General features: G+C 39.6%; 1 protein-coding gene across 3 annotated transcripts in view; it reads right to left on the bottom strand.

Annotated features, from left to right (window-relative positions):
* The window catches only part of HSD17B3 (hydroxysteroid 17-beta dehydrogenase 3), a 119,740-nt gene extending 103,239 nt beyond the window's left edge, over positions 1-16,501 (bottom strand). For all 3 annotated transcript variants that reach the window (XM_075599165.1, XM_075599168.1, XM_075599160.1), the window contains exon 1: positions 16,228-16,501. In XM_075599165.1, the coding sequence (XP_075455280.1) occupies positions 16,228-16,381 (154 nt within the window). In that variant the 5' untranslated portion in view covers positions 16,382-16,501. The remainder of the gene's footprint in view (positions 1-16,227) is intronic.
* Between the last annotated feature and the right edge of the window lie 2,604 nt (positions 16,502-19,105).

The raw sequence follows: 19,105 nt of genomic DNA on the forward strand, positions 1-19,105 counted from the left end.
TCACCATAAAGATCCGGCACCCTCTTCCTTTGATATTTAAACTTTTTTAGCATCTGCGAGATGCAACAATTTTTACCAAATTGGACCTATGCGGGGCTTACAATCTCATCCACATCCAGGAAGGTGATGAGTAGAAGACTTTAACACGGGGTGGCCAATATAAATACGTGGTCATGCCCTTTGGCTTGTGCCATATTTAAGCCATTGGGTGACAGAGTCTTCAAGGTATAAATCCAAAAGGTCTCCCTTTTGGATAAATAATTGAGTCTGTCACCCCCCCTCCAAATGGCTTAAATATAGATTTCGATTTGGCCTATTTTTTAATAGATTAATCAATGATTCCATCTTCATTTATTGATTTATTGTTCGTTAAGAGAAACTGTAATATATAATTGGACTGTTGGAACATAGCCACTAAATCCCAGGGTTAATTAACTCTAATGGCAGTGATTTGACACTCAATACAGGTGTATTTTTGATTGCAGGCAATTGATTGTAATGGTTTTAACATGAGGGTTATACTGCTCTTTATGGTATAAATACCACTGATGTTTGAGCACTCCCCCACACCACTGATGAAGTGACGGTTCTAGCGTCACGAAACGCGTTTGGGGAAGGAGGAGTTGAGGAGTTGAGGTGTCCGTTTGGCAGGGAGGTTTGTGGTGGCGCCATCGTGTGACGTCATCCAGTTGTGTGGAGAGTAGCGCTGGCATTGAGACTGCGAGCAGTGAGAGGGCTTGCAGCCCAGTGCACCAGGCTCAACACCCGATACAAGCTGCGGACGGCACATTGTCAGCTGTTTTACAGCAGCAAAGTTTATGTGAGTAAGCTCTTGGCTGTTTTTTATTCATATTACATTTTCTAGCGGTCTGCACCATTATCTCCTATTGTCATTTCATTCCTGGGGATCCACGGAAAATACTTTCGGGTATTAAGCTGTGACGAACCAGTAGAAGAGGCTGACTGAGGACTAACTACACGTGGGATTCGTGAAGTATAGGAGAATACGTGGATCAAAGAACAGATTCTCTCAATTGAACATAACATCATCATTCTTGTAAGTTGACACCTTTATTGTATTTGGAATTGAAATCTGGTGCTCGTTACTGCGCAATGGTCTGTTTCCCCTTATCTATCCATCTATAGGAGGCTGACTAACTGACAAATTATTTTGACGAGACTCCTGAAGAAGATTGAACTAGCGAAAAATCCCTTAAGGACTCAAAGGGAGAGGCTACGGTGGGTTGGCTGGGATGAAAGGAGTGAAAAAATACCTGGAGATATAAGCATCAGGGTTCAAATGCCGAAGTTAAGTGTTTACAAAGGAGCACTGGGCACAGTCACGGAAAGGTATTCACCGGGAGTAGGTGCATGGGAACGCCCAAAGGGGCCAGGGGCTTAACCAAGAAAGCCTAAGGAAATACAGTCAAATACACACCAGGTTTGGGGAATTCAGAAGTCAGGAATGGTCCAGAGCTTAGCTTGGAACAAACGGTGAGCAGCTGGAAACGGATTGTAGAATGAGATGTAGTATCCTGCTTAATCCAGCTAGTAAAAGAAGCTGGAAAGTGTTTGACTTTTAAAGGCACAGATCAACTGTGAATAATTATTCAGCCTCCTGCTGCAAGGTAGACTAGAAGTGCTATTCCCTTCCAGTGCATACGTCGCAGGGGAAACATACATACACTAGGGAATTCTGGGATATCATTGGGTGACTCCCTGACCAAATAGCTAAAAGACTGATGTTCCCCAGTTTCAATAGGCGGCACCCCTATCAACCTTTCAATATTTTGGAAGCACCATAGTGTGAAGTAAGATAGAATCAATATAAAATTAACATAGTATTTTATATCAGATAATAATCTCTAGCCTAAGTTTCCATCTGTCATAAGACCCTATTTGATCATTGACTTTTTTTTATATGTCCAAAGCATTTTTTAATGTCCTTACTTTATGAAGCTCTTCCGCCTCTGCTGGGAGGCTATTCCATGATTAGACCCCTCTTTCTGGGATGAAGTACATCCTCGCATTTTTCCTGAGTCTCCCACCCTGTTGGTTCAAAGCATGACCTCTTGTTCTAGCAATTTTCTCTCTCTGAACTATGCTTCCCTCCTCTACCATGTTGAAACCCTTAATTCATAACCCAGTCTCCCTCCTCTTCTCCAAGCTCTACATATTGAGGTTCTTTACGGTTTCCTGATAAGTTTTAGGATGTCAACCATGCACTAGAGATGGGCAAGTTCAGAGGAGGAAAAAAACAGGCTCCGTCCAAAACCTCCAAGGCCCACCAGGCTCAAGTCGAAGACAAGGCGGAATCTTGTTTTCATCAAGCCTTGATGTTGGCTTTACTGAGATTAGCTGCGGCAGACGATCATCTGGTACTCAGCGCTTCCCAAGAAAATCTGTCTTCCATTTCCAGGCATTCTATTTCCAATTTAATACATTCTCCTTTTCGGCCCAAATTCCTTTTCTTTACTTACCAGTCTAAGGGAGGTTTTGTCGATTCCTTTTTTTCTGCTTGGTTCTCCAAGACTTTGAAAAGCTATGCAAAAAATTCACTTGAAGATTCCATAATCTTTCCGTCCATGAGCATAAAGCCCTGGAGGAATTTAAACATCTAGATCACCTTGTCATTAGACAGGCGGATAAAGGGGGTAGTTTAGTGTTATAGGACCGAAGAACTTATTTAGAAGAAGCACATGGAAGAACACACACATATATATATATATATATATATATATATATATATATATATATATTTATATATATAGGCACTATGATACTGTGTGTAGACGAATATCAAAGGCAGCACTCCAGAAGGTTGTCAAAAATAATGTATTAAATTAACAAGACATCATTCCAACGTTTCGGTCCGCGAGCGGACCAAAACGTTGGAATGATGTCTTGTTAATTTAATACATTATTTTTGACAACCTTCTGGAGTGCTGCCTTTGATATTCATCTACTCACGGTATCCTATTGCCTATTTATACCATACAGGATTTGCACCCATCTTATTTGATTTCTCAGACGGAGTGCCTATGGTTCTTTATCATCCACTATATATATATATATATATATATATATATATATATATATATATATATATATATATATATATACACACACACACACAAAAGGATACAGCAATTCATAAACACAGTCACTTGCATTGAACAATATACTATACTAGATTGTCCCTCCCTTTCTTAATGCAGCTAATAGTCCAAGAGTCCCACACTGGATCCCTGTAGTAGAAATGCTAAAGAAAATGACCTATGCACAGAAAGAGAGGGAAAAAAAGAAAAACAACAATGGGTTAGCTACCTGCATTGCCTGGCTTCACTTCTTATGCCCTAGTTTGTGTACGAATTACAGCTTAATCAATTGCTGCGTAAGCTCCGTAGTACTCTCTCCCTATGAACGCTCTCTGCTTTACATCATCAACTGAGACGAGACGGAGTCCGCCGCTCCAGCATCTCTAGCTGAGGGTGAGTGGTGAACGGCGTACAGTAGGAGTTGCTGTTAAATACCACACTCGGTGGCTCCCAGGACACCCCTTTTATTTGCAGTGATCCTGTTTGTGTATTTCATACTGTGCAATAGAATCTTTTTACAAGCATCCCACTATGTACTGCTCCTTATTTAAGTAATATCTTGTATTACCTTCATCCGTAGAGACCATCAACAATTGTACAATTGTACTAATGTCAAGACATTCATTTTAGACCATCTGGTGCCATAGTATTCAGTCTGAAAATCCAATAAGTTTCACGTTTACAGAGGGATCTAAATCTATCACCTCCTAGAACTGTAATGGGAATGTGTTCCAATACAATAATCTTAAATCTTTCTCCACAAATATTCTGACAAGTAGAAAAATGTTTTGCACAGTATGAGACACATTTCCATTAATAATTCTTCTTCTATGTTCAGGAATCTAGTACATAGGGGATGTGTTGTCCGCCCTATGTACTGTAGTCCACGGACAAGCAATCATACATTACATAAATGGTAAAACAATTGATGAAACCTTTGGCCTTAAATATTTCTCCATCAGAAAACGACTGAAATTCTCTTGGGTGATTACAAATGTGTTTGGAAGTGATACATCAACCTCTGCTGCATTTGTAATTGCCTATTGACTTCACTATAACTACCGACTGAGAATCATGCACATCTTTTCGTTTGCTTGGAGCACGTACAGTACTGTACATTCTTGCAGATCCGAGCTCTCTAATATACAACTGATGGAAATATTGTCACTGTGTCCCATACTGTGCAAAACGTTTTTCTACTTGTGTAGAGAGATTTAAGATTATTATATTGGAACACACTCCCATTACAGTTCTAGGAGGTGATAGATTTAGATCCCTCTGTAAACGTGAAACATTAGATTTTTAGACTTAATACTATGGCACCAGATGGTCTAAATTAATGCCTTGACATTAGTACAATTTTTAACTAATTGATAATTCGTTTTTGGGTTTCTGTTACTAATCATCATTTCCCGTATTATCATCCTCTATTCAGTTATTTCCCTTTTCTTTTGCGCATCCGTGGAACGCCGAGTTTCCCAGAACAGACGGGGCATTCCCCTTCCTCCACGTAGATTCTGCAGATACAACTATATCTATCCTGTATGGTTTCATTTAGTGGGGTCGTGGACAAGTGAGATCTGGAGTACGCTCTCAGGTGGAACAAACTCTTGACGGGAATTCAGGGAGCTGCCATTTCTTCAGACGGATGTTTGGTATTAAGCACTGGTTGTGCTCTCATTGCACATTTGTGATTGAAACCTTGTGAGCGAGTATTTATTAAACCTTCCTCATTTTCGATTTTTTATTAGTGCAGAGTAAATGAGTTCTTCAGTATTTGGTGATACCGTACCCTTTTTATTTGAACTAACAATAGATATTATAAGACGAGCTTTCGAGAGATTTTTTATTAAAACTTTTTACAATGTGGGCTTTTTATCTTTGTTTTCTAGATCTTTCTCTTCCGATATGGTTCGTCCACGATGAAGCAGCCCAAGATCCCTATATCTCCTTTGATATCAAGTTGGTTATTCAATACTCTTTTGCCTGTTCTATTGAACTCTGAATTACTTTGCAATAGTACCTTTTCGACATTTTTTTGTTGTTGAATTTCTATTGATATTGATAATATGATTTTTTTTTTTTGCACTACCACGTTGATCAATGTTATATCACAGTAGTATTCCTACATATGCCTACTACTTTTTTCACCTGAATATACACATATTTTTCACAATTTAGGTTTGTGCTTATTGATATTTTTTCCGTATATAATTTCATTAATATGAATTCATTAAGTGTATATTTTTATTTTTTAATAAACCAGATTAAAAACCAAGACACTTTCGGCAAGACCAGTACCAAAATCAAAACTCCAAAAAATGTAGAGGCGACACTAAAACACAGGGTAAAGTGAACATCTATGTATGTATGTATGTATGTATGTATGTATGTATGTATGTATGTATGTACAGTATGTATGTATGTATATCTTTATTTATATAGCATGAAAAGTGTACTCAGCGCTTCACAAAGAATATAGTACAGGGAGTTATAATAATACAATAAGCGCAGCAAAATAAGACAATAGCAACATTTGTACCATTTTTTCTGCCCTTCTTTGAACAAACTCTCATTTATTTATGTCCTTTTGGAGATATAGGGGCTTATTAATTAAAATGTGATAGGGTTAATCGGGGCACTATCACACGGAAACTCCCATTCACTTCCATAGCTGTTTCCATGTGATAGTGCAACATATAGCACTATCGCCGTTCAATCAGTAACCCCCGGTAGTCTTTAGAACTTTAACTTATTCTTACCATTGGTCTATAAAATAGCCTCACTACTTCTGTCTTTTTGCTGCTATTATTTCGCCCTATACAACTCAACATGCTGCTAGCTTTCTCCATTGCTTTCTTACATTGTTTGTATGCTTTTAAGTCACCTTAAATAATTACTCCCAGGTCCCTTTCCTCTATGCTAAGAACTATGTCGGGCAGCACTCAAGAGATTATCAAGGACCTTCATTTATTTACTTATAGCCCTAAAGTCGTTGCTATGTTTTTTATACTCAATAGGCCAAATAAAAATCAACATTTTAATTTTGAAAGGTGGGTAAGACCATAATAATGCCACTATATTAATATACTGTATTATGTTGAACTTTTGCAGATGCATTTCTTAATGAATCTTCTGTTTTTAGTTGTTGGCTTACCTACAAGTACTGCTACGAGTATTCTAACACTGCTTTGAAAAATCTGGGGCATTCTCCCAGTAATGCTGCAACATTTCTCTGACATTTCTGCAGAAAGACTAATGGCCCATCGGATTAACACAGCAAGGATTCCTGGTCTGTTTGAATGAGACTGTCAGGGACGCCCGCTGTGTGAGTCCGATGGGCCATTATTCTGTTTGCAGAAATGTCACAGAAATGTTGCAGCACTACTGGGAGATTGCCCCAGATTTTCCAAGGCAAGTGTTCGAATACTCGTGGCTGCACCTGTAGATCTTTCTTTCTTCAAACAGAAAACGTATTGTACATTAGAATGGTTACTAAATCCAGTTTTGCCCAACACCACCGTTCTTTTATACTGCATGCTATATTAGGGTAGCCACATTTATGTTTTTAGAATACGGGACGCCGAAATCCATTATGAAAGTGTGACATTGCAATGAGTTAATGTCCGACCTTGAAAAGGGATATACACAATATTATAACATTTATTAACTTATTGCACATTTAAAAATAAATAACTTGCATGTAGCAATATGAATAAACAATTTAGTTGTAGGTGCTTGATAACTTGGCATCTCTCTGCAACTGTTTGTTGTGCAGTACATAGTGATAAAACTCGTTACACAATGTGTTCATACTGTATGCAGGAAACACTGCAGAATGGATTCCACTGTAGATATGTCCAGTTGATTTCTTTCTTTACTCCACTGAGCAGTCATTAAGGAAAAATGCGCTCGACATGAGCATTGTGCGCAGGTAAACTCAATATAAATTGTCAGATGTGTAGTCATACAGAAAATTGTTTCTTAGGTTCAATTCGCCGAAGAATACTTGCCCACTTCTCATGACACAGCTTCTTTTTCCAATTTTCCGCATTTTTTTTTTAGCATATTCCATTTACCGAATCACTCATTGTCATTCACTTCTTGTCCTTTCCCCTTCAGGTGGATGCAGATTTCCTCAAGTTGTTCCCAAGTTGAAACTGTGACAATCAACATCTATGAAAATGTGTCAAAGTGTTCCAGAGATGTTATCCGATTAATTAGATCATTACAGCCAGTCTGAGAAGTGTTTTGCTTATGACTGCAACTCATTTACCATAGACTCCAAAATGATATCCCAGTATAAAATGGCTTTAACACTTAAAGGTAGGAAAGAAGCTTCCAATCTTTCTTTGACACATTCAGCAGTCTCTTTTAAAATACACAACACTTGGATTTTCTCTGCCCTTTCCTGTTGAAGACACTCAGCAGGCTATGGACCAGGTGCAGGTCGGCTTCACTCAATGCATCTGGGAAAAAGTTCAAGAATTTGGGGTGATTTTTTCCCGACAAAAACCATTATTTTAATGCTTCAAAAAGATTAAAATATCTGGATACAGTAAAATATTTTTTTTAAGGGGTCAATTACATTGGTGAAGGGCTCCACGGATTTTTCAGTTATGTGGCACGACTTTTAGAAAATGCTTAAGTTTTCAACTTTGAGGCTGAGAATAAGGCTAGGTCCCCAGTGCAGTCGGCGGCGTGCACGACTGCATGCACGCCTCTCACCAGCCCCTTACCTCCTCCCTAGATGTCCCTAGTGCCTCCTCGCGTCCATGGTCTCTACACACTGTGACACGTCAGCCAGCAGGGGCTACTACAATAGGATTGCGACCCCGAGCAGCGACGCGTCACGTGGTGTGGCAGCGAGCCAATGAGGAGGGGAGATCGCCGGCAGCCCGGCATAAACGGGAGAGGGGTTGGATACACACACACACACACAATCAGATCCTGGGATGGGATCTCCGCTCCACACACAAATCTGCAGCCTTGACACTAAACAGATGTGATGTGGCTCCAGAACTTCTATAGCTCGGTATTGCAATCCGTTGCTGCAGGGGTGTGGGGCGGGGGTGCACTGTGTGTATACTGCCCTGACCTGGGAGAGCTCTAACGTAAACGGGCAGCCCCTCCGCCCCCCGTCATGGCCCCGCCACCGACCCGTTTTGGCCATGCCCCCACGCCTAAAAAAAGCTCCCTACAGACCGCAGATCGCGGTGAAGTGCTGTGCACGCGCCACAAGAACGCAAGGCGGGCACGCCGGCGCGTGCAATGGGGCTTTAACCTAAGCTTCCCCTTCTTTGCAGCCTATAAACACCAGCCCTCATGTGCACTGTTGTCCTGGATTCCATCTCCCTCTTCTATTGCCAGCATTTTGGGAAGCACTGATAAAAACGACATGGAGCAGGGACCTCCTGGCCTATTTGGTTATCTTGCATGCAAAAGATGTTAGTTTATTTGTTATGCTTGTTATTGTCTGCCACCTCTTTGCACGACATAATGTTTATGCATTATAAACATATGTCAATAATAATTATTTTTGGCTGTAAGGAAGAAAGACCAGCAACTTTTCCAAATAAATGTGCTTCTCTTAATCCTGTTTCTTCACACCCTATAAAGAGAACACTATTGTCTTTTAAGCAATTCTAAGTATTTTCTTTTTTACAACATCAAACAAAACAACAAGTAGGGATGAGGTAATTAGCCAATAAGTGGAGTCTGTGCTAAATATAAAAGTGGTTTAAGCACTGCTTATTGAATATTATGTCCCTTATATAAAATCCCTCATTATGTGACCAGTTCAATAAATTTTTAAAATATTCATCATGGGTAATAGGTAGAACATGCCAAGGTCCAACGCTGCCCCCGTTTTTATCATTTATTAATGAATTTTTTTTTTTGCTTTTAATGGGAAATGTTTCAAAATCTGATACAAGTTTTACTGTTATTTTAATTACTGTGACGTTTTGAATTGTAGAACGGAAACATTAGATTGATCAATAAATTCTAGCTGTATTCACAAGTACTGGAGTGAGTCTCCTGTGTTTGTTATTACTATTATTATATGAACACTAGGTAGGAACCCCCGCTTCAGCCAAAGAGATGTGTATCGATCAAACGGTGCACCTCTAGGTAAATTAGAGTATTTAGACTGGGTAAGGAAAGTAACTTAGTATGGGCACTCAGCTGGTAGTATAAGGATGATACATTTAAAATCGTTTATTGGTCAAAAAAGATAAAATATTGGGTATTAAAAAACAACTTTAATGTGCAGCAGAGATCCTAGTAAGAGTCCTATTAAGAGCTCTGGATCCGTGCCGGTACTACTAATAACCGATTAGATTCGGTCACTGTATCTGAGCATATTGCTCAATGATCTGAAATAAATCACTTGTAACAGACCTCACAGTCTCTGAGTGCTCACACAGGGCATACTTTAAACCACCATACCAATATGTTGAATCAAGTTTATATAATCTACTGAGGCTTATTGGAGGAAGATTGTGAATGCACTAAGATCTTGCTACTTTAGATCGTTGTTCTTCCGTAGCCAGCATATATATATATGTAACTGAGGCAATTTGGAGGAAGATTTTTATTGTACCACAATCAGGTTGATATAGATTGTGGATCTTCCTCATACTCTCGGACTCTGCTTGACTGACCATTACTATTGATGTACCCCTCTGGCAGTTTTTACTACTAACTCCTTTGGGGACTTCCATGTATCACTAGTGGGATAGCATTAGGTTTTAACCACTGCCTTACCTTTCTAGAATCATCTGTGAAATGTAATTTTGCACCTTTCTGACCATCAAGGAACTATATGTTCAGATCTATTCTCCATAAACAGATTTGGAGGATAAGCCCGCACTATTAAGTGTGAGCCTATATCTACCAGCAGGTCTCTAGTATTGGCTACTATATATTGCAGTTCAATTGGGTGGTGGTTAACAATATCCCCTTTACTTATTCAAAGTTCCCCCAATTCTTTTTGGAACAAGTGATTTATTTCAGACCATTGAGCAATATGCTCAGATACAGTGACCAAATCTAACCAGTTAATAGTAGTACCGGCACTGGATCCAGAGCCCTTAATAGGACTCTTACTGGGATCTCTGCTGCACATTAAAGTTGTTTTGTAATACCCAATATTTTATCTTTTTTGACCAATAAACGATTTTAAATTTATAATTCTTACACTACAAACTGAGTGACCATACTAGGTTACTTTTCTTACCCTGTCTAAATACTATTATTATATCCATTTTGTAGCTAAGAGACAATGATACTGTAGGTAACCCTCAATAAACCCCAAAATGAAAGGTCTTAGTGGTGGATGCAGTGTGAAACAGCTACTTAGTACAGCTTTAATTCATCGTAAATACAGTACACATTGTCTTTAGTTAGTTAATGCTGGTCAATGCATGACACCCATTGTGGCATTACATTAAAGGACAGGAAACCATCGAAACGATTGTTTACTCTATGCATTAATATAAATGTGCTCATTGTGATATAACCTTACAGACATATGCCAGTTTTTTTGTTTCATACAGATCAATGTACAGTATGTACAATGTTTTTTATTTAAAGCAGCTTAGAGCAAGTGGACATGTAAGGCTTTAGTCTTCAATCTTGTGGCTTCTTTGATGGCTGCCAGGAATGCACTACATCAGACATTTCTCCCCTCCCTCCCTCCTTTCTCTCTTTCCCCCCCACTCCCCCCCCCATTTCTCCTTCTCCCTCATCTCCCCCTTCTGCTCTTCCTTCTGCTTTCCCTCCCACCTCAATCCTCCCTTCCCCATTCCCTCCCTCTTTCTCGACCTCCCTCTTTTTTTCCAGGGGAGAAATTGCAGGTACACTTGTATTTGTTGTATGATATACTGTACAGATGTAACATTATTGCCGCCTCTGACGATCTACAGTAGGTGCGATGACGCACCTTTCCTTTTGCTGCTGCTTTAGGGCCGTTCTATAGTGACGGGGCGTGCTAAGCCGTGCGTGCGCACGGCAGTTACAGATGGCTGAGGTTAGCCCTTCTATACAAGGGCCGCGCTTGCGCAAGGCAGGGAGCGGGGAGCCGACAGACAGCTGCGAAGACGACGAAAATCATCTTTTCGCGCCGCTACTGGTGCTGAATGTATCTATATGTGTGTGTGTGTGTGTGTGTGTGTGTGTGTGTATACATGTATGCATGTATGTATTTGTGTCTGCACAAATTTTATAAATATTTTATTTTTACCAATGTTTTTTTTTTAATAAATTACACACACACACACATATATATACATACACATACATACACACACACAAACACACACAAACACACAAACACTGTACCTTCACAGCTCTCACAGTATACTTACAAAAAGCATGCAGCACGTGCACGCGCCTTCGAATAGGCACGCGCGTGCGCACGGCCGCACACACTCTATAACAGCCCTTATGCATGTTACACTGCAACACGTTAGCCATGGTAATAACTGCTGTTACACGTGTGTCTAAATGCTGATATAAAAATATAGAAAACATGGTGGGGTGGGGTAGCGTGGGGGGAACGAATTAAAATACAAGAATAGTAGTCAGTTGTAATTTCAACACAAAAAAGGAAAACATAAACGATTTGGATGTTGTGATTAAACACGGCTGGAGATGATTGTTACTAGATGCTCATGATGGTGGATTAAATGAGGCCGTGCAGTTTCCATTAAAAAATGCTTTCGGTTTGGACTTGGTTGAGCTCGCTGGGCCATGTGCAGCGTCGGCGGCGAGTGAGAAATGCTTGTTTGAGTGGTTAAATTAAATATTTGGGGGCTGTAATCTGATCAGACTGCTCTACCTGGCAATAGTATGGGTAATGAAGCTGTGACTATTAGAACCCATAGCCAGAGTGTTTTTTGGGGGGATGGCATGTGAACTTACCGAAGGGGCAGTGATCAGAGGTTCAACGGTCATGTAACTGCAGGATTGGAGTGATATACTTATTCAGTTTACTTGTAACGATCATATTTTTACACACTGAGTCGCAGCTCTGTGAAAATGAAATACCACGCTCAGGATGAATCATTTGTGGAATGATAACCATACAATGCTTTAACTTCCATAAAAAAAATGCAGAAATATTACCAGCTAACCGATGTTTCATTTTTACGGAGTAGTAACGCATTGTGTAACAAAATGATTTTAACAGCGTTGGTCTCTGGCACACAGAACACGTGTAAATAGTCCTAATTCCCCAATAATTTTATGAAAAGCCTAAGGTGCCTTAAAGATCCACAAAGCAGGGCTGCCTGAATATCTGTGTGTGTAATTACTGCCTTCACTGCCCCAGGAGCATGTACTGTAAGAAGCACTGCAATGTGTTGCTCACTAGCAGAAGTGTGATTACGCAGTTATGTATCAAAAAGCACTATTCATTAAAAGCAATAATGCCGATCTCTGACTTAAATGTGAGTTTCCTCGCTGTAGACACTATTGCACCTTAATTATTAGCCCCAACAGTCTCCTGGTTGAAAAAGTGGAGCAAAAAACTGCACCAGATCTACAAAAGAGGCAACGGGATTTGTTTTGCACTAATAAATCTGGTGCATTTTTTTGCATCCAGTCCTTGTTTTAGACATCTAAATCCAGTGTGTGCTGGTTCTTTATAGTTTTGCATTTCTTCGACTGAGCCGCTGATTCAGCCACCTGTGCTGAAGCTGGGATATCCTTAAACCTGACCTGTTGGGGGGTCTTGAGGGCTGGAGTTGAGCACCCCTGCATGTATCAGACAGAAAATAAACATAGAACATGCTGGTTAAGTGGGGACTTTCGTTAAATATCTGGTAGACTAGAGCAATACTCTGGCAAAGATACTGTAGATTTTAACCGGTCAGAAAACACTGCTCATCCACGATTTGTCCCTGATTGCAAAATAACTTGTTTTGGAACTTTTTGAATGTGAAAGTCAGAATGTTCTGTAATTATAACTGATAAGCAACTACATGCTGTATACAAAGATTAGAGTGGAATGCAAAGGTGCACGTACAACATGTGGGGTGATAGGGTCACCCACTGGGGAATGGCACAGATTATGGTAGTCAACAGAGAATGCGATTGGAGAGTGAAAGGCTGTGTGATGTAGTGTGTTAGAAAACAGTGCATGATACATTTTGGGTCTACATACGCTGTTTACTAACTGAGAAATGTATCTTTTGATATGGGGGAGCTTTCTATATTCCTTCTGGTTCTCGCCATATTTACTGCTGCAACAAAGAAACAAGGTTATACTATATAGAAACAAACTCCAAGACTCTCCACTTTGACATGTCTTTGTAGGACAACCATTGTGTTTGCTGCGCGTCTTCAATAAAAATAAATAATTCTGCTTTGCAAGAAAAAGTCTTTCCGTATGTGTCTCACTATACGAATAGGAAAAATGATTGTCAATATATCACAAATTATTAGATAAGACAAATACAAATGCTCTATTGTGTAAAAAGCAATTAGGAAACATTCCTCTGACGCCAATCTAAGAAATGGCACATTTTTTACCGGCTGTCAGCAGACACTGGAGTGATGTCAGTACCTAATGTCAACAATTGTTGGAGAGAGTAGCCGCATGAGTAGGAAGAAAGAAAACAACTTCACGGTATAAAAGGGTTGAATTTGTTGGCATGAGACTGAGAAGGACTGGCAGTCCCAGAGCAGTTTAGTGACATTAAATGTAATGTAATCCCTAAGCATTTCCATATGGTACATGCTTTCTTAATTTCTCATTTCTGCTTTGTGACAACACTGATCCACTTCAGTAAATGCAAAACAAAAATCCATTCTAAACAAAATCACAAATCAATGGATCTACTTGGCTTTGTATGTCATTTCCAACATAAAATGAGATTCAGGAGTGTACCCAGATCCAATGAGTGAGACACACATTATGGTCATTTCCATGAGATGGAGTGGCTCAGTGAGTAAAAGACACTGACTAACACTGAGATTGCTGCAGGGGAACCTGGTTCAATTCCTGGTGTCGGCTCCTTGTGACCTTGCCAAGTCACTTTATCTCCCTGTGTCTCAGGCATCAAAAACATAGATTTCCCTGCAAAATGTCTCTGTAAAGCGCTGCGTACAATTAGCAGCGCTATACAAGAACATGCTATTATTATTATTATGGTTGAACTAGTTGGATGCTCACTTCTTTCATTTCCTTCGGTAGTGATGTGAAATGCAGTGATAGTGATGGACATCCTCTTGGACAAATATTAGTGACACCATCCAGGGCTGGAAACCACTTCTTATACAACTAGTGCCAATCCAACCTCCCTCCATATCCTTCACTGCTGCAGTACCCACAGTCTGGTTGCACGCAGAGAAACAAATGTCCCTTACATTGTGCAGATAACTGCATATGGCTAAGTCTCACCTCTTCTTCATCTTGCCAGTAATTTTCTATTAGTCCATCTCTAGTATTTATATATTTATATTGGACTGATGATCTTATTATCTACTGGCCCACTTGTAGAATATTGTATGTCTCAATTATATACAATTGTGTGGAATTGTACAATTTTGCCATTCTACCCCTCTTCTCAAAATATCGACTAGCGGGTAACACATATTTAAAAGTGCACGAAGTTTCATTGACTTGAATTACCATACTTCTCATAATATTGAATAGGGGGTTATTTTCTGTGTCTTAGTCCCTCTCTCCTTACACTGATCCTTCATCTTCAAAGCCCAGCACAGCTTTAATCAAGCAATGTTCAAATACAAAACCTTAGTCATTGTAAAATGCAACGAATACAGGAAAGGATAAATAATTATATTAACATTTTAAACTTAATACCATGTTTTAGCAACTAACCTGTGAGGTTTGCCAAGATGCTTAATGAAGATTAAGCTATAGCCCACTCTGAGTGCTTTTATGTAGGATACTAAATTATGCCTGATATGTGAGCAATTGTTTGTGTTTAACACTTTTTGATCTATTAGTTCAATGCAATGTTACCGCATGCATTGATCATCAACAAAACAAATATTGGGGGGGGAAAAGATATTTGTCATTATTACTCTTAATCTGATGTAGCTGTAATGCAGTACTCGTTGCTTTTTCAAATCGAGTCATGATTTGTCAACGAAACATTGTGAACTGTTGCATTATGAAATTAGCTAACCTGGAGAAAAAAAATTGAAACCCACTGGCTGAATAAATAGTCAGTTGTTTGGCTTTTTTTGCACCGTGTTTTCGGCCAATGCGTGGGATGTCTATCATAGTACGTTTTGCTTTCTTCCTTCTCATAGTCGTCTGCTTATGAGAAAAAAAATCATCGCATTTCTCTTCCTTTCGGGGTAAAAACTTTGCATTCTTTATTATTAGGTCAATGCACTTGAACTATACTCAAGCACAATAGACTACACTCCGCTCTTGCCTGTAAGGGTTAATACAAGCATCTGCAACCATTGTTCAACATGTTTTAAAAATATATAACTTTCTCAGTGTTTATAGATAAAGATTACTGATAACACTATATGAAACCCACATTCTGTTTCGATTGGTAATTGGTCAAGAAATATTCTTCTATTGCAACATAATACTTACTACCTTTTTGCACAGGCTTGCGTTTTTGTAGAACAATTTTAACAAAACTGAAGGACGCTGTAGAGTACTTGAGTATTTTAAAAGTGCCTGCACAGCTTGTTGCTTAGGAGATGGAGAGGTACAGCATAGATATAAATTAAAATAACATGTTTATCTTTTAACCACTTTTGGAATGTGAATTTAAGTGAGAAGATTAGGGTGACCCTAATGTATGTACTGTATGTATGTCTTTATTTACATAGCGTCATTAATGTACATAGCGCTACACAGTAGTAATACACTTGATAATCATATAAATAACAAATAACTACAAATAACACATCATGGGAATAAGTGCATCAGACATAAAAATAACATTGTGGAAGAGGAGTCCCTGCTCCGAAGAGCTTACAATCTAATTGTTAGGGAGAACGTCCGTACGTAATGTGAATGCATATTTCTAAAAACCACGAGACACACTTTTTGAGATCAAATTAAAATGTACTTTTACGCCAGTAAATTCAGTGGTAACATAAAATAAGAATAATGTATGAATGATTGCATTACCTGCCCATTCTCCCATTGAACGAAAGAAAGACCGAGGCAAAGCTTTCCAGAGACGTGGAAATAGGTACTTCAGGAATCTAAAAAACTTCAGCATGAGGTACAAGCATAAGAGAATTCCCAGCACAGTGAAAAACTGCTGGAAGAGCAGCTCCATGACCAGCAGATTCAGGGATAAACACGGTCCTCTCTTTTTTCCCTCTCTCGCTGCTTGCTAGTGAGTTTGTTCTTAAGTACAGCTAGAGAGAGGTGTGAAATCACATGTACTGTATCCCAAGAGAACATGTCAGGGTTTAAAATATCAGCAGATACTCCTTCCTTCTCTCTTCCCTTTTTTTCCCCAACATTATTCAGATCTGCTTTTGATGGGACAAGCGTTTTTTTTAACTCCTTAGGTGTTGGATGAGAATATGCCATGAAAACCGTGCTAAGAAGAGGTTATATATAAGAGTTGCCACTCATAAGAAACTTGCATTGGAAGACTTTCCCTGCGATAAAGCTAAAATAATGGCTGGGGTGCTTGAAAAGATGTTTGAAGCGGGAAAGGGATTTATAGTTTTAGGAAATATGCAATTAAGAATGGTTTTGTAGAATAACAGACAGTTTAATCCACAGGACATCCGTCAAATTTAGTATCAGAAGCACCAGCTCTACACTAGTGGACTCTGAGGTGGTGCCACGACATGGAAACAATAAAACAGAGCACTTTATTAGAGATGGGCAAAACAGTATGAGTACAATTAGAACCTAGCAGAGCTACTGTAGTGTGGTAAAGTCTAAAGCCAAACAGATAGAGTTATAGCCAAACTAGAACCCAAACACGAAAAATTTCAAGCCAAAACAACGATCAAATCCAAAACACAAAAAAACAAAAACATTTTAGGAACTAAAACAGGTGTGAAAGTGCCCAGCTTTACTATTTACAGTATCCCAGCCTCTGTCTCTGTCTTACACTTGAGCCCCCTTTATTGCTTACATTTTGACTGCCTGTTTACTTTCCATGTTTGCCCTACCCCGTCCCTGCTACAAGCAAGAGGGTGTAAGGGATGATCAGAAATAACATGTAAGAAAAATGGGTGGTTAACAATGAAAGTAGCCTTGTAACGATTTACAAATTAAATATGGTCACAGCCCAAAATGTGTTGCTGTGACAGGGAGACAAAACAACATCACTCGTACAGCTGTTCCCGAGAGGCATTATTTAAATGAGCAGCCCCACTTAGCACCAGAAAATGAAAGCACATACAGATGCAGCAGTCATTATTCGATCATTTCTCGGCGCCATTTTCGTAAAGTCTGCTGTATTCCACACGGAATTCACTCGTTAGTCTTCCGTGAAGGCTGCCAATCACACGCATGTTTACCATTGTTGATTTTCTGTGATTACTGTGATTACTGTGATTGTGATTTGTTTGGGTGCAGTTTTGCATGTTTCCGCCAGATGGCAAAAGTGAATCCCTTTGCACAGGGCAACCAGTGAGTTGTGTGTAGTCAATTTGCAGGTGTTTAAAAACTAGATAAAAAGAGTGCCCACTACAATCATCCATTGTAAATTGACATTGATCGCTGAAGACGTTATCAAATGTAGGCGTTTCATAATTAAAATCTCCACAGTATACACAATGCTTGTCCCGTTATTCTACATTGCTATCCCTGCGCTTATTGAATGGATATCATGTCAAGTCCTTATACCAAACCACAATGCAGTTACGCTTTTCTCATATTTTCTGCAATGAATGCTGGAACAGATAAGAAGGCGACTTTAGCCGAGATTTACGACTATATAATTGAAAAATATGAATTCTTCAAATTTGCACCGGACAAACGTGGCTAGAAGCATATGATAAGGCAAACATTAACTAATGAGGATTGCTTTTTTCGCACAGCCCCTCCTCTGGGAGATACCTGTACAAGAGGATATTGGCCTATGCTCCCAGCTTTTGCTGATATGTTTGCTTATGGCGACTGCAAAAGAAGAAAGGTCGGGTTTTATCCATTTAAGATTCGTACAGTACGTATTTTCCGAACCTGCAGTGTAAAGGAACCCATCCGGCTTCCCAATACTATTGCAATAACGGGCCGACCGTGACTGAAAACTTGGTGAGCAGCAGTCCTTGCTACTTGGCCCTGCCTGAATACCATCAACAGCAGGCACCTGTGAACTATAATGCTGATTACATGAGTGACCCGGCTGTTACACACAATGCTGTACACCCCTGACATTGGGTCATCTCCACCCGGTTGGCAACGTATATAAGGAAGATACATATAATGCAGATTACATGAGTGACCCCAGCTTATACGCACAATACACCTCTGACATTGGTTCATCTCTACCCGGTTGGCAAAGTTTAAAATGAAGATAAATGAAGGTAAAGATAATGTACTATACAGTATTAACTTTAAGTCTCCTGGGGGGGCGCTAGATTTTATGAGGGGGCGCGGCAGTTATACAGGTTCTGCACTCTCCCCTCAGGCATTTAAATTAAATGCCGGGGGATCGTGTGAAGCCTCTGTAATACACTTATAGTACCTTCCCTTCCAGCAATGCGTCGTCATGGTAACCCGGCGTCAAATTACCATGGCAACGTGACGACACATGACCCCCCGCATAATTTGATTATGGGGCCCAGCAGGGGGGATGGTGTGAGGTGCCGAGGAGAGCAGCCTGGTATACAGGTAGTGTATACCACTTCATGGTTAATGGAAAACATTAAGTAATGCTTTTTTTACATATTTAATCAATGCTAAGATTTAGAAAATAACTAAATTTGCAAACAGTTCAAACTGTTGTTTTCTAATCCTTCACAATCATCATGCAGTACTGTAAGACAGACCAATTGAGCAGCATTTCACCCCCCTCCCCCTACAAAACCAAGGA

Source organism: Ascaphus truei, chromosome 1 (genome assembly GCF_040206685.1).
Source record: "Ascaphus truei isolate aAscTru1 chromosome 1, aAscTru1.hap1, whole genome shotgun sequence".
Taxonomy (NCBI): Eukaryota; Metazoa; Chordata; class Amphibia; order Anura; family Ascaphidae; genus Ascaphus; species Ascaphus truei.